General features: G+C 38.7%; 1 protein-coding gene across 6 annotated transcripts in view; it reads left to right on the top strand.

Annotated features, from left to right (window-relative positions):
* The window catches only part of RBMS3 (RNA binding motif single stranded interacting protein 3), a 742307-nt gene that overhangs the window by 664409 nt on the left and 51526 nt on the right, over positions 1 to 26372 (top strand). For all 6 annotated transcript variants that reach the window (XM_061362639.1, XM_061362642.1, XM_061362644.1 and 3 more), the window contains 2 exons: positions 5666 to 5762; positions 8290 to 8340. In XM_061362639.1, the coding sequence (XP_061218623.1) occupies positions 5666 to 5762; positions 8290 to 8340 (148 nt within the window). The remainder of the gene's footprint in view (positions 1 to 5665; positions 5763 to 8289; positions 8341 to 26372) is intronic.

The raw sequence follows: 26372 nt of genomic DNA, 5'->3' as shown, positions 1-26372 counted from the left end.
TCTCCCACTAGAAGAAGCGCTAACTATTCAGAAGAATTGATTTTTCCACCAAAAGTTAAACAACAGTCGTTCCACTCTTTGGTTGCATCTTTAAAATGCTGTCACCCGAGGATCACCAGAACCCTTTGGTTACCCCGTTTCTTTCTAGCTTCCCAGGCATTCACTTCATAGTCTCTACATATCCCATAGTCATAAATTTTTAGTGGTTTTCATAAGCCTCTTTAATTGCAAGTACAATAAAAATCTAGCTCATGGGTTTTGTTTTATCTAAGCCCAGGAATACCTCAGTGCTTTGCTTGTAAAATGTGCAAACGCAATTTGTTGCTTACAGACATAAGACACCAGTATCATAGCAAGTGTGTGGCCATGCTGGAAGAGAGTTAAAGGCTCTTAAAAACTAAGAAGTAAACCAGGCTAACTTAATCGTCAGTGAAGGGGTTTTAGGCAAACCTGCTGGCCTTCCTCACAGCTAGTGAGCAATCTAGAAGTGAGCACAAAACTGCTGCTTGCACCCAGTTCTTGTGATGTTGTGCCTACACCCACCCTGTAGTTAAACTGCTGCATAGTACTTTGGTAGTAAGGTAGACCAAGCCATTCAGGTTTGCATGGAGCAATGTTACTCAAAGATCTGTAAAACAAAGACCACTTCCTTGTAGCAAGCTTGTTCAGTGCAGCAGTCAGGTTAAGAGGTGTTGAACTTACACGCAGCTCGGGACGTGCTGTGGTAAGCATGAGTCACACAGTCCAGTCCTTTGGGTGCCCATCAGGGTGGAGCTTAGTGACCTGAGACTGGAGATGGGAAATGTAAAGATACCCAAGCCAAGGTGAAGATTCAGGTGAGGTATGAATTACCAATAAAACTTAAAAAGAAAGATTGACCACACATGCTAATATCTAGTAGAGTCCTTTGTGGCATTGATAGAAGCATTTTGATGCATGTAAATTGCTAATTCCACACAGGATTATATGGAGGATGAGAGCCTACTAGAGAGACTTGTCTCTGCAGGTGTCACAATTCCTTAAGACACACGGATTATATTATATTGGTTGGGGCATAACCAAGCCTCAAGGAAGGGTCTGGACTCTTGTATGTTGTCCACATGAAAAGATGGGTTCTCATTGCTCATGGTGTAGTACTATTCACTTTTATTACTGTATAACTGCATATTTGCCTTGAAAATCTATATCAGGAATAAAACAAAAGGGTGAGAGGCTAAGATTTTTTCTTCACAAAGGAATAGATGATTTTCCTCTGAGTCTATTATACTGTAAAGCTTGATTCTCCATTTCATTATATTGGTTTTATGCCCATGTAACTCTGTTTAAGCATACAGTGGAGTTACACTGGTGTAAAACTGATATAATGGAGTGGAGAATCCAGCTCGTGTACCATAGCATAGCAGTAGGAGATACTGACCACACACTTCAATAGATAAGCCCTTTTCATCTGCCAGTCTCTGTGCCTTTTTTGTTTTACAATCAGCCTTTTCTGAATTGCATTTACAAAGGTTTGCAGGTTTTATTTGGGGAGTAGTGTGCCTGTTGTAGTATGCTATTGATTTTTCAATTTGTGGTATTAATATTGTTTTGGTGATTTAATGCCCTCATACAAAGAACAAAATAGAGCTGTAGTATTTGCACTGCAAGGATGCTCATTTAAAACGTTCCTGAGGCTTGAATCCTCTTGGCCATTTGACTAAGATTGCAGTGTACTGCAACAGTTTAATATCTGATGTCTAGGGGACTATACTGTGCATTTGCTGACCAATGGGCTCAATATTCAGACAGGTCTTTTCTATCTCAAACATCTGACTATGATGTGGCTTATTGCAACAGAGCATTGCTGCCTTGATAATGCTTGGTAATACTCTTACATTATGTGAGCCCCGGGATACTATTTATGAATCTGACTTTTTCAGTACTGCCTGCAGGCACAAGGCATGAGCAAATGGTGTTTATTGCAGTGCAAATAGGATCTTGCTCTTGTGCAGATTCTGTGTGGAAGTTTGCACATTCCCCCGTAGGATGAGAACCATATGGACCTTTATTCCTCCTTCTTTTTCTTTTTTTTTTTTTTTTTTATTTTTGGCAGGAAAATAGCGACCAGACCAGACTACAGATAATACAGAGGGTTGATGCAGGAGGGGGAGTTTGTGCTTTGTCTGTTAAGCAACATCTTAACACATTGCCTCTATGTTCCTGATGATGTACAGAGAATATGGCTCTTTTTAACTTCTCTTAAAAACGTTTTCTTTTGAGCCCTTTTGTGGACCACTCTTCAGGATCATCTGGGAAAAGCTTTTTTCCTCCTAGGGATGATTTTTCCCTGTTCTTATGGAATCTGGGCATGCTGATAAGGTCTGTTTTTAATACAACGACAATGTCAATTTTGCCTCACCCCTGCCACCTGCCTTTCTGTACTTTTGCTTCTAGCATTGCAATTGCACATGAGGAGCAGAGATACTGGATTGCATGTGCAAAAACCTGCATGGATGAAACTACATTTGTGGAAAATGCAGCTGAGATTTTGGAGAGCTCTCCCTAGAGCCTATGGGTCAACTACCACAAAGCCCACAGCTCTCAAAGTGTTATAATAGTTGCTGTATATTTTAATGCCAGGGAACCTGGGAGTGTAGTTGTAAGATGAGTCAAAGCCAGTATAACATACATCTCTTTCTACTCATTTTTCTGATGTACATATTCTGATGACTGGGAATCTTGTATTCCCTTGGACTTACTTGTAACATGCATCTTCCACTTCATTTCATCCCTCCCTAAACCTAAAGAAAAAAAAAACAACAGGGAAAGCCTAAGATCAAATACATCAAGGTCTGCAGGGGCAGATCTTGTTGGGATGCTCTAGGGTTTACACCAGAACAGGCTACTCTTACAGTTTTGGTCCTCCTCTCTCTCATTAGGTCCCCAGCATGTCACTTATGCTAATTAAATATTAGGTCCTTAACCTGTTTTTATGTAAAGGGAGTTTGGGGAGATGCCTCTGTGTCCCATGGGTGACAGCATGTTGAGCCCTCCTTGTGAGCAGGTGTGTGAGCAGAGTGGTGTGTGGCTCTTACAGGTTGAGTATTCCACATCTGCTTCAAACTGTTACTGTTGACAGTCTTATTCTCACCATACCACTGTACTTCACGTGTGGCAGAGATGTCTACCCCCTTTTTTTAGATCCCTTTGGTCACAAGTGATGCTGTTGCAGGAAGACAAGCCTTTCTCACTGAATATAAGGGATTCCTGGTTGCAAAATATTTGACGTACAGGTTGTCACAGTGACTCAGGTTGTTAAACTTAATTTGTTAATATTGGAATATATTAACTGGATTTTCTCACATAGTCATTTGCTGCGTCAGATTTCCTTGCTTTCTCTTCTTTGATGCTCTGGTGCATGAATTTTCACACTCTAGCTGAGTGTCCTGATAGTGTATTTTATTTGTTGCTTATTTGAGAGCATTCCAAGCTGCGACAGATAAATGATATTGGCAGGGGTGTTGGAAAGGTTGTATTTTTCACATTATCAGAGTGTATATTCTACAACCTTATGTACTATTCAGATAACTGCATCTCTAAGCTGAAACTGAAATGTTTAGCTGTCTGTCAAGTTCTTGGCTTAGAACACGTTTTCTGTAAATTTCGTAGTATTTGCTGGGATATGCTGGAGGGTTTATTCCTAAGAGTCAGCGCTACTTCCAAATGGAAAGTTATTTCTTCCCTGTACTAATCTTTGTCCAAGCAGTTCATACATGGTCTGAGCACAGTATTAGTGCCAGGCTGGCGGACAGAATGAGAACAGAATGAACAAAAATGTGGCGCTTTTTTTCTCAAAAGATTTTTGGTTTTACACTGTCCTTCAGTTTAAGAGGTTTATATGTATTTCTATACATTAGAAATTTTATTCATAGAGTAAATTCTCTCAGCCTGCCATTTACTGTTCTCATTTGCTGCACACAGCATTTTTTAGTCCATCTGCTTAGCAACAGCATAGCCAAAATGATTTCTGGTTAACCTCATCTGGGAAAAGACCCCTGTAACAGGATGTAGATAACATATGCATCATGCTAATCCCATAGATGAACATGGCTAATGGGTTAAAAATCCTTCCCCCCGCCCAGTGTTGGATGAACTTAATGTTTGATACAAGCAGTGGGATACAAATGCCTCTGAGTTCCCAGAATATATATAAAACTGGGCAAAGGCACAGTTTTAAAATAGTCTCTGTGCAAGCATTGTAAGGGCAGATAAATGTTCCTAAAATAGCAATATATTTCTATTAAACAATCACTCAGACGCGACCTGCTGCTTTTGGCATTTTAAAATCTTATTTGGAACAGAGAGAGCAAATGATTGCTTCTCTGTCTCCCTCTCCCCTCCTAACTTTGAAGGTTTCTGCCCAAGCTACAGAGACAGCAGCCTGTTTTTTGGAGGCTATTGGTTGGATGAAGTCAGTGGTTCTTTGAGCCTGCATCCAGAATGAATGCGTCCAGTCTGAACTAGACTGATTAGTACTAAATCCAGGATGCCAGGGCGATCAGGAAATAGAGCACTTGTTTAAACACCAGTAATGATATTTTTGTTGCATGGCTGTCATGGAAAGCTACTGTTGATTGCCTCAGTGTGGGGAGAAAAAAAACACACAACATCAAAAAACCCTATAAAAAGGCAGGAAGTATAATCCACTGTTACAGAGAAAGCATATGTGCAAAATCTGTTACATGTAAGACTGGTGAACACGATCTGCATGGGATTTAAATCTTACAAGAGAACACTGCACAAGAGCGTTTCTTGGAGTCCAGAGTAGCAACATTTTGACAGCTGTAAGACCACAGACATTGTTTTTCTAAGCAATTTTATTTTTCTGCCTTACGGTTAAAACTGGAAAAAGGGCAAATGAAAAAATCTTTACAAGCACACACATATTAAGTACTTACACAATCCATCAGTAGTGATATTTTCCAAGTGATTATTTTATCAATAATCATTAACCTGCAGGGGACAAGAAGAAATTTAACATTTATTGGCATCAAACAAGAGATAGTGCAACTTCAGTTCATAACATGCAACAGTGGAAATAAAAACAACTAAATCTGAGATTTTCAATGCTGCCTGGGGCATTTAGACTCATAACTCCTGATACATTTCACTAGAAGGTGGGTTTTTTCCTCTCTACATAGACGAATATGAAAATTTTAGCTAGAGCTTTTGTAGCCATCCCTTAATAAAATAAGTCAGGCATGTATATGGAATGTGTTATTCTCAGCACTGAAGCATTAAGATCTGAAAAGAAAACAGTACCGCATGTAGAATCGAAATCAGTAATATTGTCTTCAATATCGCATAAGAAATTTCTTTCACTAGCTAGCACTCTGGAAAATCAGCTGTCTTTGCATTTCAGATAATTACTTCTTGTATCCTGAAGTTCTATATTTGTGCTAGTTGAAGTGAAAAAATATGCTTAGTGTAAATATTCCTCCTCCTTTCCATTTTCAAGATCTGTTCAGTGGAGCCATCACATCTTCTTTATTGTAGTTTTGGAAATAGATGGACATAATTGCTTGTGTAGATTCTGTTTGTCTTTGCCTTGGAGGCAGTGAATTAGTTAGTCAAAGCCTACCAGTCAAAAGTTTCAAAAAATCTCGCTTTTGTTCTTTCTTTGCAGATTTTATTCCTCACCGTACAGTATTCCAACAAACCGCATGATTCCACAGACATCAATCACGCCATTCATTGCTGCTTCCCCTGTCTCTACATATCAGGTACGTCAGATTTGTGCTTGTCTACTATGTTTCCCAGTTAATTATGTTTTGGATGTGGATGAAAACAGAGCTTATACCACAGAAAATTCTTTGAGTGCTAGTGCTCTTGAGTCACACTTTAAACAAAAGGCTTTCTAGTAGTATGAAGGTATCATCTGGTGTAGGGTTTTAAGTGTTTTCTGAATTCTTCACACTAGCAATGAAAGCCAAAGTATTTTTTTTATTTCAAGCAGCTTCTCTAGTAAACAGAATTTTGCTTCATTTCCAGTTGACAGCAGCAGAAGCTTATCATTCTTACTGAAATGTTTTGTCACTTTGGCTGCCCTTCATTAGCCGACAGTTTTAAATGTGGGGGTTTTATATTTATGTTAACTGCATCATATTTTGACCTTTTGACTTCAGCTGTATTTGCTCCAGTAACAGCATCATTTAAAAGTGCTAATTTTTATCCAATAGTCCCTAACAAGGCAAGTTACTTGAGGATAACTGTCCTCATAGCCTTCTTCAGTCTCACATACACTTTGTCGTTCAGAATTTCTTTTCAGCGTATCTCTCACAGATCTCCACTGGAAAATTGCTACCATGCTCTGGCTTTCTGAGATGGAAGTCAAAACCAGGTTGTATAGTTTTATTACTAGCCGCTCTCTGGAAAATACCACTTTACTCTGAAGTTGGCCATCAGCTATACATTTTCCCATTTCAGTTATTTCTGTCCTATAGCATCAGTGTTCTTCCTGAGTCCTGCCTGAGATAAGCTACCTAAACTCACAAAGCTTCATGGTGGGTTGTTATTAATGTTAGGGTTGATTTCTTGGGGGTGAAGTTTGAGATGGTGTGCTACTGCTTACAGGTAATTCTGGGAGGTTGTGCTTAACACTTCCTGTGTTTTAAACTTGATCCTCAAAGACGAATGATTCTTGTATGACTACGTAACACTTGCCAAACAGGATGTTCTGGTGAGATAAATTCAGTAAATTTCAGTAAATGATAGCAGCAAATAAATGTCAGTGCCAGAAACATACAAGTGCAGCTCACATGCAAGTTAATCAGTAGCAAAGCTGGCTTAAGAGTCATACCTCCTCCCTCTTCAGGTCACTGAATCCAGGCCACCCAGCCACTTACTCCCATCACTGCTCCACAGTTTACAGTTGCTCCCTTCTCCCATCCTGACTTGAACTAAAGCATCAGTTCATGGTTTGGTGCATTTGCACCAAAATTATTTATTTATTTATTTTACTTATATTTTTTTTATTCCATATGATTCTCCATAGATACCTTGCAGTGTAAGCCCAAAGGCATTTGCTCTGGCACAGAGGAGGAACTGCAATGCTGCAAGAGCGGGAGCAATGAACAGCAGCAAGCTGTGGCAGCTCTAACATATGTTAACTAGTAGGAGTCACAACAGAAAAATTTGTAGTAGAGGTGTGTTTGAATGTGTGTGCTCGAGGTTTGGTTCTAAAGATGTTTCACTGAGCTTGCTTTTCAACAGAAAATCTACTTCGACACACTCCAACAAGTGTAGAAGCACATGATTCTGCAATTAGTTGTCACCACTTTCTTCATGAACAAAATCACAGGGCATCTGGAGAATTGGGACCTTGTAGCTCTCTCCTAGTCATCCCTGCTCATGTTCAATCTGAGATGCCATGTGCCCATCTCTATGATCTTGGGGATGGCTAGAGAGGTGCCCACTGTGTACTTCCTGTGCTTCGTGGTGCCCAGACTTATGCAAAAAGAAACTAGGATGCACAGTTCTTGGGGCTGAGTCTGAGTAATTATAGCGTGTTCATGCTTAGCACAAGTTGTGGCTCAGAGGTGCCACCCCAAATACACAAACAGTCGCCAATTGTTGGTAAAATTGGTATGTCTATGAAATCTGGTACTTGTCAGTTATAAGGCAGAACAACAAAGAAAGACATTGGTAAGGCGCATAGAGTTCTGGTAGAAATGGACCCCATGATGCCCAAGGAAAGAGCTAATCCTGGAGGGCAGGGACACCTTAAGCCAGCTTTGCCATCGAAGCTTTCAATTAGAATAAGCTTCAAAACCTCTTAATTAGATCTGTGTTTCTTCCTGGAAACAAATCTTTCTGGGGTGTCTGAATATGTTACACCTTTTAAAGTTCACACAGATACTTTTGAAAATAAACTTTGAACATTTTATGTCTCCTGCACTGTTAGTTGGAAGACATGTTAATGACTATTGATGGATGAAAGCAAACAATACAAATGAAAAGTAGGACAACGTGGAATATTGAAGGCTGAGTTATGAGATAAAAGTGTGGATCATAGAAGGGGCACAGTGGTTCAGACTTCTGACTTTGGTATAAAACATCATCAAATTGAATTTGAAAGCTTTTTCCTTTGTCAATAACTTTATGAAGCATAAATGAATTTTGCATTGAATTACATGACTTAAGTCCTTTGCCAAAATTAACTCCATAGTTGTAATAGAAAATATATTTTCAAGCAAATCTTTGAGCTTTGTTTTAAACTTTTTGTGCTAATTTAAAGCGTTTGATATGCAGGTCCAGAGTACTTCATGGATGCCTCATCCGCCGTATGTTATGCAACCAACAGTAAGTGGATACTTGCTTATATCCAGCTAAAAGTGCTTACGCTGTAGCCTTGCTCTGCTTGTCAGCCACGTTAAAGTCCAAGGTCACGTAAGAGCAGCCAGCTTTTTGGCAAGAGCCCTCTGCTCTAAAGATTCTGCTTCTTTAAGGAGCACCATTTGATTAGTGAAAAGGGGAGGATGGGTGATTTGTTATCTAATTGCATTGATATAAGTGAATAACAATCTCTAAAGCATTGCTACTGAAGCTTTGCTTCAGGGATGGCAAGATAACTGCATTCCTGCATACTTTGAGTTGCCAGGTTCAGCATATTACCTCTCCCTTACATGCTCATCCATCAAAAAAATCCTTTGTAGTTGTATATACTTTAAAAGTTCCTCAATGCTTCAGAAATGCATTTCAAGTACTGGAAAAGGGTAAAGCACAGCTGTCTTACAGAGTCTCTGCCAAATTGGAATCTAGTTTATGATTTGACTGGTCAACTCTTTTTTCTTCCCCCCCTGCCCCCCCAGTAAATTGTCATCTTTCATCAATTTATAGCTACTACTTAAAGCTGCATTACAGTTCTACCAGCATTCATTAGAAGAAGTGCAAGTGATTTTTTGTTTACCTCACAGAAAAGTTTTGATACACTTTGCCTCAATATTAGCTATATACCAGAAGGAAACAACATACTGAATTCCACTATGTACTGATCACTTCAGTTTCATTTGATCAGTTCCTCAGGTACAGATCCATTTAAGTTTTCATTAATCAGAATTGTGTACTCCATGTAAGCATCAATACATTGATTTACATGAGGAGGGTAAAATTAAAATAAGGATGCATTGCTTAGGATTGTTTTCAGATATTTTGACTTTATAATAGAATAACCTCTGGTTGGAATTAGGTATACAACAACATGGATATAATTACATTACATATCCGTTTAGTAGCACAGGACTCTATCCCAATTTGAAGCCCTCTTCTACATACGTCAGTTCTTTGGAGACAAGTTCTTCAGTTTGAAGAAAAGCTGTATTGAACAAAATCACAGCTAAAATCAGTCCTGTATTCTAATATTTAGATTTAATTGCAGATCACAAGAAATCTTAGATGTGTGTACATGGTGAGTTATCAGACTTGTGGAAGCCAAAGGATCTCTGATCCTTGCTTAAAGACTCCCTTTCTAAAAAGAAAACCTAAGTACTTCACCAATCCCAGTTTTTGTGTATATGTGTGTTCGAATTTTAATTGACAGCCTTCAGCCAAACATTTTTCTGCAGTACTACAAGAGGTATTTTAGTGTGGTAATTGGGTCTATTTACTCCTTGGTAAAGGGCTGTGAAGAGAAAAATAACTTTTATAGTGAGTGGCACCCTCAATATCCCAAGTTAAATTTGCATTCATTGCCATCCAGAGTTATGTCAGTGAATGGATTTGTGCTTGTAGGTGGAAAAGTAGAAGGACAGTGGATAAGTGGTGTAACGTTTCAGTTCCAGTGTCGTTGCCATTATGGGTTATGTCCTTGTGCTGTGTGTAGTAATCCAGTCTCTTCACTGAAGTATTTTACCCATGTGTTCCCCAAGATTATGTTCTTAAATAAATGGATATGAGGCTTTTAGTACTGAAGAAGTATAAAAGCAAAAAGGCAGAACTACCATTCCCCAGGCTTCATTCAGAGATGAATTCCTTTTTAGAAATGTCTGAAAAGTTGTCAGAGAATTGCTATACAGAGGCTTCAAGAGGCATCAGAATTAATGGCCCATTTTGAAAGAAAATAAAGAATCTGAGTCCATTGTAACGTTGCTGTAGTTTTATGCCTAACTATAGACTCTATTCTAGGCACCTCCATAGGTAAAAAAAAAGAAATTAAGAAAAGATTACAATAAAGTTGGCAGAGTTTAGCACACAAGTTTTGGTAACGCTGTGAGCGGATGAATCTGGGAACTTTCTAGTATGGTTAGCTTTTTGTGTCTACTTGTAGCTTAGTTTGACATGTTATTATCTAAATTGACACTACTTTACTTCATAATATTTTATGAGATGTCCACTGGAAACCAGTGCAGATAAATATTACATCCCCCTTGCCCCAGGAACGAGAATGTTTTGTTAAGCTTTTATTCTTCAGGAGTAGAGATGAACTCACAGAGAAAGCACAGTTTGAATTGCTCAAATGCTGGTGGATAATTCTTTGGTTTGATCATAAGTTTCTACTGTAACATGTCACTGGATGATTAGCTTTTCATTTCCAACAGAGAGTCCTGCTTGATATTTATGTATAATTTAATACCACATTGTGTTGCTCATGACAGGAAAAATAGGCAGGACCATGCTGTAGAGGAGACAAAGGAGGTTTTTAGTTCAACGTGCTGCTCACAGACAGGACAGTTTTCTCCCTGTCTGGCAAGCTTGACAACAGGAGGGAAATGATGTGCCACACAGTTCTACTGCCCTGTGTCTGCCTGCCTCTTCTCTGCCTGCCCATCTCATCTCCTTCGCCACCTGCCTGCCCACTCGTTTAAATACCATGCTTTTTTCTTCAGTAGGTTGGCCTCTCAGATGTCCTATTCATTTATTTCCCTTTATATATAGATGTCAGATACATTTTCCTGATGTGTGCCTGCATGTATTCTGTATCCGTTTACTTGGTGGATTAAAATAAGAAACACCATAGTAAAAGACTGTATCTCCAATTCCTTCTGTAGCTTTTTAACTACACATAAGCCTCTGACCCTAACAAATAGCAATAACATATATTAACTGGAAAAGATATACATGTATTTCTTTCCATTCCCCAAGCGTGTTTGTCATCTTACTTTTGTGATCTTCTGAAAAGCAGATAACAACCAAGATGTCATTCTATGAGAAAAAAGGAGCCTTTTTTTTTTTTCCTAATGGGAGAAAGTCAGCTGGGCAGTCGAGGACTCTAGGTGCATTGTAATTTACTCATGATTTTTCCTGTGACTTAACCTTGATATTGTAGGTTGATGCCAATGAGAAACTGCAATTGAAATTTTAAAAGGGTTTTTTATTTTCTGTTATCAGTGATTTTTGCTAGCCTTATACTAAGAGCTATGGAAAATTAATGTCAAATAGGTTGAGGTAGCATTGCTATTTCAGAACAAATAGTATTAAAAATATTCTTCTGATGGCATAGTAGGGTCACATGTGGAAACCTCTCACATATTTGTGCTTGCACAACCTTCAGGATTTTGGAAAACAGGATTCCTGAATCATGTGAACATGATGAAAAATTTACCTTGAGGCTTATGTGTGACTCAGACACTTCTGAAAAATGTACCCTTTTTAAATTGAACCTTCACCACTTTTTAGACCGTATTGACTGCACTGTGTCCAAGTAAGAATGCCTCAGATTTGCCAGATTTGTTCCTTTGCCACGTCCCATGGTCCCATTCCCTAGCTGTAATGGAAGACAAGCTCCAGAAGAGTTACGGCAATGTGGGTTTGGATTTATATTGGCATAACATTTAATGCACTGATGGCAGTCTGGGCTCCGTGTAGTTAACTATAGCTTTCGAAGCACAGTGCTCATTCATCCCTATTTGAAACAAGTCTTGTATTTCATTACTGCCTGAGGATAACAATAGATGGGTAATGATGACAGAATCAAAGCATCAATGGGATAAGAGTTATTCTGGGGATTTATAATGTTTGCTATATTAGTGTGTTTTTCCTGTAGTCCCTAAAGGCTGTCTGACGGCTCAGGGAAAACTTTGAAAAACATATTGTTTGAAGTCAATTCATATATAGATAATCTTCATTTTTATTAAAGATGACATTTGTGTAAAACTTTCCTGATTCAAATCTTTATTACAAATAATACACACACTCTTCCTGTCTAAAGGCAAATTATTTTAGTGAACCAACAGAAATGCTCTACCCTAATACTGGATGTGTACACTTGTTTTACACTTATTCTCTTATTTGCAAGTAAAATTGTACGACTGTAAGTAATCACTGCATAGGCATAAATAGACATTCATGTCAGCCTGGAATATTTTCTGCACAATAGTTGCAGAAGGACCATGGCAATGGCATGAAGGGTGCAAGCAGAGCAGCGTATGGAAAAACCTGCTATTGATAACGATGAAGTCTGTTGGGGAGAACCTCTCTTCTGGATGTTTCTCAAGCCCTTACAGATTTTTTAGAAAGGTCAATGTCTTAACAAGCACCCTTATTATTTTTTTTTTCTGTCTTCCTTCCTCTGAGCCATGGCTGAATGTAATCTGTCTGTCTTTATAGGCAACAACAAAAACGTTTCTTATTTCATAAACAGTGTAAAACCCCTACTTTGGTGAGAAGTGAGGCTGAGTAAGGACTCCAGATTCTTGCCTTTTGATTGTTGTGCATGAATGTAGCATAAAAAGTATAAACTGTCCAACTGAAATATATCGGTTTTCATTTTCTCACTAGCGACTCTGTTGTTTTGGGTAATACCCAAAATACCACAGCAGTTTCAGTGTTTTGATTCCTGTGCTCTTGAACAAAGAAGTTCCTTGTGCTCAGTTATGTGTCGTTCTCCCAAGACAGCATTTTCTACCCCCCATTTGTTGCTCTACGTTTTTAGCAAATACAGCCAGGAGTCCATCTTGCCTTTGCCTGTCTGAGTGTAAGGGAACAAAGTATGTCCTCTGCAGACAGTTGTGTCCTATCTCCAAGATGAAATGTGAGAGTTCAGCTAGCTGGTATGAAAAGTAAACAGGAAATAATCCTTAGAAATTGGAATCTCCAGCTAGTCTTTTAAGTTTTAGCTGTGTATTTTTAAGAGATCCTTTGAAAATGAACTTACTTGAACTTTTAAGGCTAAAGCATTTAGAGGTTGAAATAACTAACCAATTACCAATGCCAGAGTTTTGCTGAACAATTTTAATTCCAGTGTTTCCCAAGGCAGAAAGTCAAGTACTGCAAATTCTTTAACTCTGATAATCAAGGCAGTAATTGGCAATATTCATTTGGGACAGGCAGGCTCACATGAGATCATTTCTGCCTGCCTCTCACCCAGCACCCACCATGTGCACATGTTGTCTCGGTGCTACTAAATGGGTAATTTCAGACTCAGCTAAGCACACACTTACTGACCCTCTTTAATGGCAGGTGCTGTCATGTTGAGGAGAGCACCCAGGACAGAAAAGTAGTGCCTAAGCTTAACCAACTTATTCCTCTAAAAGGAAACAGGTGTAAACAATTCACTCAAGTTACATCTCATACTCAAGTGTAGGGGTTTGTACGTTTGTTCCAGCTCTTCTGGAATCATACCAAAGTATTGCTGCAGTCATTTGTTCTGCTGTTGTAGAAATTAATACGAATTACTATAAATAACAGAAAAAGATATATCCAAGCTAAATTTCCAACCCCTTTTGACACTCAGCTAGAGCTCCCTAGTGAAACTGGACATTTTTTGTGATGGCAGCAAGAAACACCACATATGGATCTACTTATAAAAACGAATGAGAGAACCACAAGCATTTTCAATAGACAAGCCCTTGCATTTGAGGAACTTGTGCTTTGCTGTTTTGTCCTAAAAAGGCTTTAGAGTTCTAGTAAAATTTTCTCTTCTCTCAAATATTCTGCATATAGTGTGTAGTACTAAATGGATAAACCGTCAGTCTAAGATTTTTTAAAATACATTTACATTAGTGGAAAAAAACATACAGGTATATTTCATGCAAATCTATAAATGGAAATGGAAAAGTTATTTGGAAAAGAAGGCAGCTGACACTAAATTTGAAAAGTACCCTAGAGATTGTGAAGCCAGGAAATTCTGTTTGAGGTTATGGAATATTGATTTCTTTTTAACAGAAAAGATGCAACCTTAACAGTCAACCTTCATTGTCAGAAAAATCTTAACACAACAACTGTTTAAAAGCAGTAAGTTGTATCAAAGGGGGCTATTTTTAAAAAAGGTAGTTATTAATCAATAGACATTAGAGTACCTTCTGTGGAAGGATTTAGTGCATTTAAAAAAAAAATCAATCTCTAATTTTGCACAAAGTCTGCAGTCTGTTTTATCTTTTCCAACTCCATGTACATCAAATAAGACCAAAAGTCATGCATACTTTATTTGTTTTACATAATATACGTAACATCTCTGGTTGCATGTAGATTTGCGTTTATTTCAAGTTTTAAATTTGCACCATTCCAAAACCTGAACATAAACTGTGAGGTTCATATGTCATGTTTGCTGTTCTGAGGAAAAAAAATCCTCATTTGTTGAGCACTGGTCAAATTAGTTATTGTCCAGATGGTAGATTAATAAGTAGCCAGAATACGATAGGATCAGGAGAGAACGATGAGCTACGTAACCACATGGTATTAATTATAGGCGAAGAGTTAGATTAACGAGTGTGCAGAAAGTAATGGGCTCAGCAGAGTGGTGAATTAGGTAAGCATGTGATTTGTCAGATGATTTCTCAGTTTAGCTCACCATCAAATATTTTGCCATGTGTATTGTATTATGGCTACAGGCATGTGTGTGCTCTGAACTAGAGGCATGTGATACAACCCCCAGATTTATATTTCATTATGGACCATCTCTTATTTTTTGCCCGGTAATACACAATATCTTGCAGTCAATGCTGATATTATTCAGCCTCTGCAGTGAGAGTTCTGCTAGGCTGGCTTAAGCAAATCAGAGAACATGCATGCAGTGAACAGGACATAAGTCCACTTTCAACACAAATGGTCATATAGTGCAATTGCCAAATGTGCAAGTTATGTGAGGGTGGAAAAGAAAGGCAACAGTTTTGATCTGCCACAGTCAACAAATTGCTTTGAATAAGCTCTATGCTCTGGGAGCACAGAAATTTCACACTATCTGGTGACAAGGCTCAGCATGATCTACCGTGGGTGCCTTCATCACACAGGGATGGTTCCCTTTCTCATGATGGAGATGTGCAGTTAAAGGTAGAGTGCTGTAGGACAGTTCTTCAGCAGAAAGGTTCCTGGATCTCCCTTTGGCTTGCCAAACCCCACCCTTACTCTGCAGAAATCAGTGTTTTCATTGCAGATGATAAGGTACTTTTGGGCAGCTTTGGAGAAGGAAACAGCCTTGTGAACACAGAAGAGCATTACTGATGAACAGCTGTGTCACAGAACTAGAGTAATGCAAGGACAGTACCGTTACTATGATGACTCAAATATAAGAATTATAGAGACTAGCACAACCTATGAAGGTTGTAAATGTGAATTCCTGCTAGTGAAGAAACAAGCCAGGTTCCACACTATTGACAAGATGTCCTTTTATATACAACTGAGTTGAGTAGCAGGGGGCTTATGTAAGAATCAGGGTGTAACCTGCAAAGTTTTTTTGTTTTGTTTTTTTGTTTGTTTGTTGTCTTTTTTTAATATAGTATTCATATGGAATTTTGTCCCAAAGGGTTCAACTGTTATTGGAAGCAAATTCCAAATGAAAATCATGCATACTTGTCCAGCTATAAATGTAATGTACAGCTGTAATTCATCCTTCCCAGAGCTCCTTTTTGACCTGAGCCTGCCTTTCCTCACACTGTTTTCAAAGTATTCACATAAGGCTTACAGCATTTGGTGATAGATACTTCTGCCACTGATCTGTTGTGTGACCTTGGAGAAAACATCTTTCTTCTCAATTTCAGTTTCTCATTTGTCTTGTTTTTTAATCCCAATCCATTTAGATTATAAAACTGTCATACCTCTAAATAGCTTTTACTACATGTTTGTGTAAACTCTGGTGGAACAACAGCCTGTCTTAACTGTTGCCTCTAAACAGAACCTCACGATGATTAAGGTTTAGGGTGTTCCTGTTAAATATTAAAATAAGCCTGTCCTAGCTCCTGTAGTGGTTTAAACCCAGCCTGTAACTCAGTACCATGCGGCCACTTGCTCATCCCCACTCCCTGGGTGGGATGGGAAGGAGGACTGAAAGAATGTAAAACCTATGGGCTGAGATAAGAGTAGCTTAATAACTAAAGTACAATATACTACTACTACTACTAATAGTGATAAGGGAAATAACTGACTCAGCTTGCCTTCTCCTTTGACAGTTTCTGCAACTTGTCGAGGAAGTTGAATCCGAATTTTATCAGTTTAAATCAAGAGTTAAATTTGCTTAAGAAAATTGAATTGCATAGGTGTGAAACAGTGAGAATGAAAAGACAGTCATGCGTGCAGCAATAAATTGATGAAGGAGACTCTGACACTTTCCTCATCCTTAGAACAAAAGCAATTCCATAAATTACCATTATGTTATGTAAGTGTATTCAAAGACCCTTTTACCTAAGAAGGGGAAACTAGCTAATCTATATATTACTTATAATTACATCATGATTTATCTAGTTCAGTTGTATAAAAATTATAGTTAGTTATGTACTCTAAGGACTTAGTGACCAGTTTGTAAGACTCAGGATTTCTGCTGTATCCAAGAACCATGATATACAATCCCTTCCAAAACCTGCTTAAATGGTTTGAATTTTTTGCCTTTTGATAATCCTATGGGGAGGCTTGTTTCAGAGTCTTTGAACTACATTTTTCATTTCAAACCTAAAGGTTCCCCTGTTTTTTTTACATCCATCAAACATTTTCCCCTACCTTCAGTAACTCTTCTACCTTGTGGATGCTCACCACATTAGTTTATAGATAAAAATCTTACATACATCTTCATTTTCTAGGCTAACAATGTCAACATCACTATGCATTTTGCAGTAACTTAGGGATTTTGTGCTTCTATCTGCAGCAGTGACCCTTCTTTGGATCTATTCCACTTTGAGTTCATTTTTCTAGGACAGCCAATGCTCACAGTATTCCAACCTTTTGTACAATAGCATTAATACTTCCTTCTCTTTGCTGGGATTACTTTGCTGCATTGTGAAATAACATCTTTTTTCCCTTGCACACATGCCCTTGGTAATGCAGTCATCTTCTAATTAACTGATATACCTAGGTTTTCTCTTTCTTCCAGGTTTCTGGTAAATGCTACTACATTTTTATATATGTGTGTATATATACATATATATACGTATGTATATATACATATATATGTATAATGTGCATATATATATCACAGTGTAGTCATAAAGGAAATCACATATTAGCCTAATTCATGAATTTGTGCCTTGGCCTGTTTAAACCAGTCCTTCCTCTGTACTAGTTCAGTCTGCCTCTTTACTGAATGTACTTCACATCATAATTTCCCCAAATCTTATTATTCAAGGGCACTATTTAAAATACTGGATGAGAACAATTCTTATGGAGATTTTAGTGATCCTCCCACTGAAGCAGTATATTCTTTATCATTCCCAAAGTTAAGTAATTTCTGGTATAGCATTACCTGAAATACTTTATAGACCTTCAGAGAGCTTACAGCTGCTGCATGTCCTTTGTCTAGAAAATAGGTCATTTTATTTAAAAAAATGAGGTTATCTAGCTCTATCTTTGGTTTACCTATGTTTTATCTTCATTAGTATATTTTAGTCCTAGCCACCGGACCTGTACTTCCGTATGCCAGCTCTTCCATTGCTCTGCAATAGAGATGATCCAGTCCTGGTTCCTTATTTCACGTGAACTCACTGAGTTCAAAGAGTTCTGTTTCTTTTCATCTCCTTTCACTGTATTTATTCCTCTGCCTAAACTCTCATTCTCAGAAAGCTGCCTCTGCTGTCTGATGGCTCATGTGGGAAACTGAAGCCATATCCTTATCCTGTTTGGGCTACTTCTGAAGTATCTTTAATGTGTACCCCATCTTCACTGCATGGGGAGTCCAGCTCTGGGTTCTGCCCTTATTTTTCATTCGTGTGCGAAACCTTTTGTTTCATGTTTGAATATCATTTGCAAAGTCTCAGACTTTTAGCGCATCTTACTTCTGGCCTCTAGGTGTAGCTGATTTTGTCTTCTTTCTTTTTTCCACTCTGTATTAATTTCTGATATGCTTATTGAGGTGTGTAAGTGGTGAGTAATTAATACCTTCTTGACTGCAACTGATAAAGCATTTTAATAATATAACTATTTTTAAATGATTTTTGAAGAGAAAGTGCTAATGGGGTTTTTATATCACTATACAAATGTACACTGTGATTTGACATCCTGAAAGTTAGAAACATCCAGGATATCATAAGTAATAGCTTATTATTGAATATAGTCAGGTCTAACAGTATTTGCCATTCATTTTTTACTCTATTATATAAAATGCTTTCTTTTCAGTTCAAATGGCTTTATAAAGAATGTAATATTGACCTAAGCTTTAGAGTACAGAGGTAAATCTAGATCAAACCATGTGTATCTTTTCTAACCTGATTTCAGCTCCACTGAAGTGGAGTGATTGCTTAATTACAGTTCTCAGGTTGTAATCTTGTGGCCTTGTTTTCATCTCAAGCTGGTGTTAAGTTGGGAATAAATCCATTTGAAGTCTATGCCTTCAACAGCATGTGCCAAAAAGCTTCTTGTTATAAATCAGCTAGCTGCAACATTGTTGACAGCATGTTTTCAACATTTTTCTTACATGATTGCAAAAACGAATAGTGAAATAGAATAGTATAAACACTGAGCATTCTTTGAGTGTTTCATAGTGGGCTGATGAAGAATGAGTTGTGTAACACAGTGACAGATCAACAGAATCTGAAGAATTTTGAAGGAGTGCCAAGTTGTTATTTATTGAAACCCCTGAATAGTTATTTTTTGGACTACCTGCCAAACAGATAGGTTTGCCTTCCCAGCAGGGTAGGTTTTCTTATCAAATGGCCTGTTAAAAGGAAGGTGAAAATCAGGAGTTGAAATGTCACTTCTAACTGTGGTTTAAATGCTATTTGTTATTTATTACTGACTATGGCCTTGAGCGTAACTAGGTACAGGATGACCGCTGAACAGCCTTCCTACTCCATGACTTTTAAATAAGTTACCTGGGAAGTTTTGTAACATTGCTTCAGGCCTTGTTGCCTAGGAGAGTCCCTGTATCTAACATCCATCCCAAATCCCAGGTGTAGCCCTTCACCATTGTGCTTTTCAGAGTGAGCAATCAAGTGGAAGTTACCTTTTCTCTACATGCTGCAAACTACACACACCCCAGTGCAGAAAACAATTGGGTTCCTCATTATCAGATGTCTATTTCTGCCTCCTAAATAGCTGTATAATTCTCAGAGAAAAAAACATGTGCATCCAGGGCGCAGTCCAGGATAACTTGGATGATTTCTTCTTCTCCAAGCTGAGGGTCACAGGGCTGACACCCTGCTACTGATTTCCGTGGTGGGACAAGAGGGTTGCATATGATTCACACAGCAAACAGCCTGATTTCAAACAGTCTTTGTACTTTTCCAGTATGGCAATCTGTAAATCATTATGCACCCCCTCTTTGCCCAATCCACACAGGATGTGAGTCTATGTCAGCTCCCAGCTTGATAGCCTTCCTCTTTAGTGTGATCAATTAAAAACTCCTGCTTATATCTTTGGAAATTGCTAGCCTGTCGCCTGCCTCTAGCCAAGAGGGTGGGTGTCACACTCACAGATGTCCCACATCTGACAGGGTTGAGGCTAGAGATGTATTTTCCATTGTCAGGTAGGGGGAGAGACCTGCAATTGTAAAGCTGGTCCATCCACACTGCTGCAGCTACTCCTGGCTAACCCTGGGTTCTACTGGGCCAGGAACACCAGCAGCCTTTTGGGAAAAGCGTGATTGTATGCACTCCACCACTGACATTTCCTCTTGCTGGCAGGCCATGTGATTTCTATAGGAAAGAGAGGATTGCTGTATGTGTGCTTACTTTAAATGTGATGAAGTGTTTGCTGGTACTTGTCAAAGGTCTTACTTCAGGGAGAGGAGGGGCTGGACATTTGTCAGGAACATTTTGACTGCTTCTGATAGACAGGCAGATGCAGTGCTCCTTATTCCTGATTTGTGTCTGTGGAAGTAGCAATGCTGTACTAGCTCCCTTGCTAACTCCTACTCCAAGTTCAGCAAGCAAAGCTGCCCATCATGACAGCTAAAGCTGTAACAGGCCACGTCTTCCCCCAAGAACAGCAGAAAATAACAAAAATGTGAAAGGAAAGACCTGTGCAATTCCCCTGGTTTCATGCTGCCTTCTACAGACAGTAACACCAAGTTCACGTCTTCAACCTCCACTTAGTATCCAGTCTTCTAACATTTCAGCCTAATCTTCACTGGTGTTCAGTACCATGGACACATTGGCTTTAACGGGGAGGCGTTTATAGAGCCAGTTTTAGACAGTTGCTTAGAGCAGGGTGATGGGGGGAAAATGGTCTCTGAAAGTTAGTCTTGGTGCTGTTGCTGCTGCTGCGTAGAGAGACTTTGGATTCAGTGCTCATATTTGGACTCACAACAACAAACATACTTTCAGTCTGTGCCAGCGTTCATGGTAAAGGCAGGTGTGACTTTCCTGGAGTATCTTCCAGGACCGCCATACTAGCATTGCCCTTTTCTTTGTTTTGTCTCCACTTTCCAAGGTAGCAAAACCAGACCATTTATCCTTGGGTGACAAAATTCAGCTTTGGCTATAATACTGAGAAACCTTTTGCTGGGACTGCACAGGTGATATGTACATTTTTTAAGGCTTTCCACTTCAGTGGATCTAGTAACCACAGATGCTTCCACAGGTATAATATAAATAGGTCAATGTGTGCAGCTGCCATCCAGTCAGAAAAAAACAACATTGGAGATGTTTGTGCTGTAAAAGGGGTGAGCTCATTGTAAAGATATTGAAATAGAGCTTGAGGAGTTTATAGTACCATAATCTAAGAGATCTTCCTCTCGTGGGGACTGGATGTTCAGCTGTGTTCCTTTGTCATTCTTCATGGAGTTTTACATGCCATTCAAATCTGTCTTCCAAATAAAAATCAGTGATACAGGTCATGACTTTGAGCGTGTGGGCTATGATGATTAGCCATAATCTGTTTGTGATGATTTCTGCTTGCCTCCCCAGTATGTAATGTATTTGAATCCTCTCTGAGCTTCTTTTCATCAAGCTGTTCAACAGATAAGTAAAAGAGTAAGCAGGAGCATGCTGTGAGTGTCAAGTGAAGTATGAGACTGTGCCTTGTTCTTACCTTTCATCTTCTCAGCCAAGCTGGGACAATATCCCATTGGGTATTATACTATATTTATTCTTCTTCTCACAGACAAAAAGGCTATATTAACTCTTCTGTGCTGGTAAAATTCTTGTGGATAAATACAAGTGATGGAACTCTTTGAAGATGATAATTCCAGTATCCAGTATAAGTCATAGATGCATCACAGTCATTGCTTTTGTATGTTACATGTTCTAAAGGACAATAGTTTTGCTCAAATGTGGTTTCCCTCTGAGAAGTATTTTCTCTATTTCAAAGAATGCTATCTATCTATGATACGCTCCAAAGTGGAAGCCTAAGCCAAGCAACAGAAGAATCAGCAGAAGGTTAGAATGTGTGGCAGACAAAGACTTAAAACCCCAAAAGTCTTCTCTCAGGCACCCATTTTTGCCATACACATTGTTGGTTAATTAGTTGCTGTGAAGTCAATGCATGCTAATGTGAAATTCCTTAGCTTCACTAAGTCATGGGCTGCAGCAAGCTGTTCAGGCCTAGAAACAGCTGACCCATAGGTATACCCAAATAACAAGTTTATAGCAAACACACCTGATCAGAAGTGAAAAGATGAATCATTATCTTTAAAATATAGGACAGTTGCCAGCAAGTTCTAAGATTTTCCCTGCAAAGTTAAGAAAAAAAGGTAATGAATCAGTTCTGATGATTGATATATGGTTCTTATTTTCCTGAAGGTTTTCAAAGGCTTCTGAAATGTTTCTGAAATATGCCAATAATTGGTGTTGTACAGTATTAAATATCCTGCCAAGCTGTCCAATTAAATACAGCCCTAGTTGCTTCTCAAACCCAAAATTAACTGCTTGTCTTGACATAGTGTGAGCCCTCTTACACAGGTGGATAATTCAAGCTCCATGAGTTTTGGTCACCTAGTTTCTCGATTCAGTGGATCTCCAATTGAATCATTTCCTCTTAATGGGTGACTTGACTAAGTGGTTTTAAATTAATTAGCTAACACAGTCGACCTGATATTGAAGTGTATGATCAGCATCTTATCAGGTACTAATTTCCTGTGTGAAACTGCAGTGGACTTCTCAACAAATTCAGGAAGTTGCTCCTTCTTCTAAGGAAGCTAATCAAGGAATGGTTGCACCATCCCAGGTGTGTTTTGACTTGAGATTTTTATTCCCATCTGATTTTAAAGGCATTTTCAGAAACTCTATTCTTTAATAGTATTAGATGTTTTATTCGGTCACTTTTAAGAAAGCAGTAATTGACTTCTTACAGACACAGATTATTTTTTACGCACTAATACATTTTAATCCTGGTGCACAGCTATTAATGGGATATGCTTCCACTCCAGAGCAATTCAGATTGATTTTGTTTCTACTTCAGAAATATATTACAGTAGAGCCACAGTATATAAAAGTGCTCAGTGTGTTGAGATGAACTAGCTTCATGGTATTTGCAGCTTCTAATGGGAGCTCAGTACATTTAGAGAATAAGTGGTGATTGCCTGATGCTGGGGCTAATTGATATGGCACTGAGTTAGTCAGAAGCTCTCAGCTCCATCAAAATCACACATGCCACTGCTCCAGTGCCTCTTAATATTGACTGGGTAGTTCATATGATAAAAGCAGCATGTCTTGGAGGAGACTTCCAGAGCTGAGTGAATCTTCCTTCAGCATCAATTACATTCTTTCCAGAAAGGCTTCCTGCTTGGAGTAGCATTACTCCTCCGCTGGAAATTTTTTTAAAGGATGTTCTCAGGTCTGTTTGTTTTTTACGGGCTTGGATGCGGTCACTGGGATCCTGTGAGATCAGAAGAATGGAATGAAAGTGGCCACAGATGACTCTTGAGCTATTTCCACAGCTGGATGCACAACAGCCAGAGTAGGCGGTCCTCTGCAGATGAATTAGTTCGTTGAAGTGCATGATACAAAACATCTGTTACAATGAGAACAAACAAAACCAATATGCCTTTGAAGACTGAGATGTGTTGGGAGCTGCTTGCAAGGATGCTGAATGAGGCAGTTGTCAGCAAATAAATGTTTTCAGGCTTGCCCTTGTCTGAACTAAAGCAAAAACGACACGGTAAAAATATCTAAATTCAATCAAGCAAAAGACCTGCTTTTCTCAAATTTTTTCACTCTGATTCCTGGTACGGCAATGGGGAGGGAGAGAGCCCTTCTGTATCTAATTTTTTTTTATATCCTAAACCACTTTTAATACAATGGTATAATTCCAGCTGAGTGGCTGTAAAAACTTAGAAGCTACACTGGTACTGTAACTGTTATTCTGTCAGTCATTCCCTGCACTGCTTTATTACCAGCTGTCTTGAAGTGCAGTAGACATTTTTCATTGTCAGTGCCACCTGATGACAAATAAAACCTTCAAAACGGTTTTGCTCAGCTCGTGGTTCCTAGCCAGAAGTAGACCTTTCACATCACCTTAATGAGCAGAAATGATACAAACATTCTCACCCCATTTCACTCTTACAAGACAGTTACTTTTAGCTGCCTTTGATTTTTTTTTCTCACAGTTGAGCTGATGAGGAAGTAGGAATACTAGATTGATGGCTTGGCTTTGCGAGCAAAGATTTGGGAAGGGCTTTACCCACGCTTATTACAAGCACGGTGACCAAGGGCATGTGGGATAGATATTTCTGCAGTAAACAAAAATGCTGTGTGCATGAAGGCTAAAGACAAATTAAGCCTATATGCATAACAGGAAAAGGCTTCACTGCCAAAGCATACTTCCAGAGAAGGCTGGTGCACAGTCTGTGTGTTCACATAAGGTAGACAATAGTAGTAAAAGAAACAAATAGAAGTTAATCCTTTAGATGAGGTAAGTATTAGAGTAGGCAATTTTGGGCCTGGAGATTCTTTAGTTCTTGCCGTGCTGATGGCCCTCTGTGTCTACACAAGCAGCTACACTGGTTTTCTTAAAGACACAGCTGAAACAGGAGCTCCCATGGGTCTCAGGATGTCAGATCAGGCACTGGGAGAGGACATCTTTCCTGGCTTTGCATCTGTGATCACTGGATGGTAGGTGTCAGGAGAGGTGAGAAGCTGCTGAGGAAGCAAAGTTAAACAAGATTCTTGTTTAGTTCAATTGATTCTAGTTTCTGCTTTCCTGTTGAGCAGGGTGTCTGATTGTATACGTAGTCATAGTTTGTTATAGCTGTACAAGACAATTATGTTAATCTTACTTTTATTTCCTAATATTCTTTGATCTCATACACATCAAAGATGTAAAATTTTAGTCTTGCTGGTAATTAGGTATAAAGAAAATATGCTGTCTGTCAGTACAGAGGATACAAAGCACAAGAAATTGTCCTGAGGGAGTCTAGATTCTAGTCTAATTTTTTTTTCTTCTAATCAGATTTCTAACTTCCTTTCATCAGTTGCCTCAGCCATTAAATAAATGTACTGGAAGTAAACTTTGCCATTGTGAAATTCATTCATCTTATTAAACCACCTAGTCACTCAGTATGGGTCCTCAGTTGAGGAAAAGCAGTTTGATACATCAAACAAAAATGTACATCAGTGTTTCCCAAACTTGCAGTAAGTCCTCGCAGTCTGTATTTACAAAGGTTTCATGCTTGCTTGCCATTAGTTTTAAGCAGACCAGGGCTAATGCTGTGCACAGTTCTGATTTGCTTCATCTGTTATAGTCCAAAGGCTTTGATTTCTAACTCGTGATTAGTGCTGTGGTCAAGAACAGCAAATGAGTATATACTAAATTATTTGTCTCTGCAGTTGCTCTTCAAAGCTGTCTTTCTGGAAAGAGAAAACGCTCAGGGCTTATTTTACAATTTCTGCAGTGAATCTCTGCATCGGTACTTTATGCCTGCAGCTGGTAGATTTATAAGTTGCAATTTATTCTGGGGATTGACCCCTTCCCCCACTTTTGTTCATGAATTGCAAAGAGATCATTATCTTCATAAATTTGTTTACTGTCCAGAACTTTTTTATGAATAATTTATGGCAACATTTCAACTTAAGGATTGTTCTCAGTGCACATAACAAGTATTTATTAGATGGTTTCAGACTGGAAGTTATTAGCCTTGCTGCCTTCCTGTTCTGAGGTTGGTTGTCTTGATCTTTGTTAATTATTTCAGCTTCTAGACAAGATCAGTGTCTTGTGATAAAATGAGAAGTTGTTTCTTGATTAAACATCTCTGCAGGCAGCCATAGGCTCCTGTGTGGCAAGTACTGCAGAAAATAAAAATAACACAAAATTTAAAATTGGGTTGCCGAAGAAAAATAGATCCCTCAATTACAGTCTGGATCTAAAAACAAGAGCAAGATCATTTCTGCTTGCAGTAATTAATGACAATCTGTCTGTGGTATAAACATCTATTGTGTACCTGAATAATAATGTACAGTTTGGCATCTTTCTCTGAGGATTAAAACAATGTGAAATCCTGGTAGCATTCAGGTCAATGACAAAACTAATTGATTTCAGTGTGGCTAGGATTTCAGGCCAAATCTGTCAAATTCAGTAAACTGAGATCTGTATGTTACCGTGATTGTTGGGTTATGGAGATTTTAACCATTGAGATTACAAACGGCTTGTGCTAAAGTCTGTCCTCATCTAGTTCTGATCTTATGCTTCAAGCCTGTGCATTCCTGCATTACTTCCCTGAATTTATAATCATTTGCAGTGACACACTGAGCTGAAGCAACCCAACCGCACATGGCAGGGAACTAGATGATCTTAAGGTCCTTTTCAACCCTAACTAGTCTATGATTCTATGATCCTATGATACTGCAGTTCCTTGATAGTAGAAATAGTACCAGAAAATACCACAAGAAACACTACCAGAAAAACATTTCATGTACTTTTCAGTCCCACAAATGGATTTTCTGTGTGCCTGGAAAAGCCACTGCAGACCAGAAATATGGCTGCCAAGAGGCTGGTCTATTGGAGTTTATCAGAACATCTGCTGTTAATTATGTTGTGTCTTTTGATGTCAAAGACAGAACAAACGTTTTGTTTGTTTTTGTGGAGGAAGGAGGTTCACACAGACT

Source organism: Neopsephotus bourkii, unplaced genomic scaffold (assembly GCF_033783945.1).
Source record: "Neopsephotus bourkii isolate Nb327-2 ecotype Australia unplaced genomic scaffold, CSIRO-AGI_Nbou_v1 NB_1132, whole genome shotgun sequence".
Taxonomy (NCBI): Eukaryota; Metazoa; Chordata; class Aves; order Psittaciformes; family Psittacidae; genus Neopsephotus; species Neopsephotus bourkii.
Note: the sequence above shows the minus strand (reverse complement) of the source record. Positions and strands in the feature narration are given on the sequence as shown.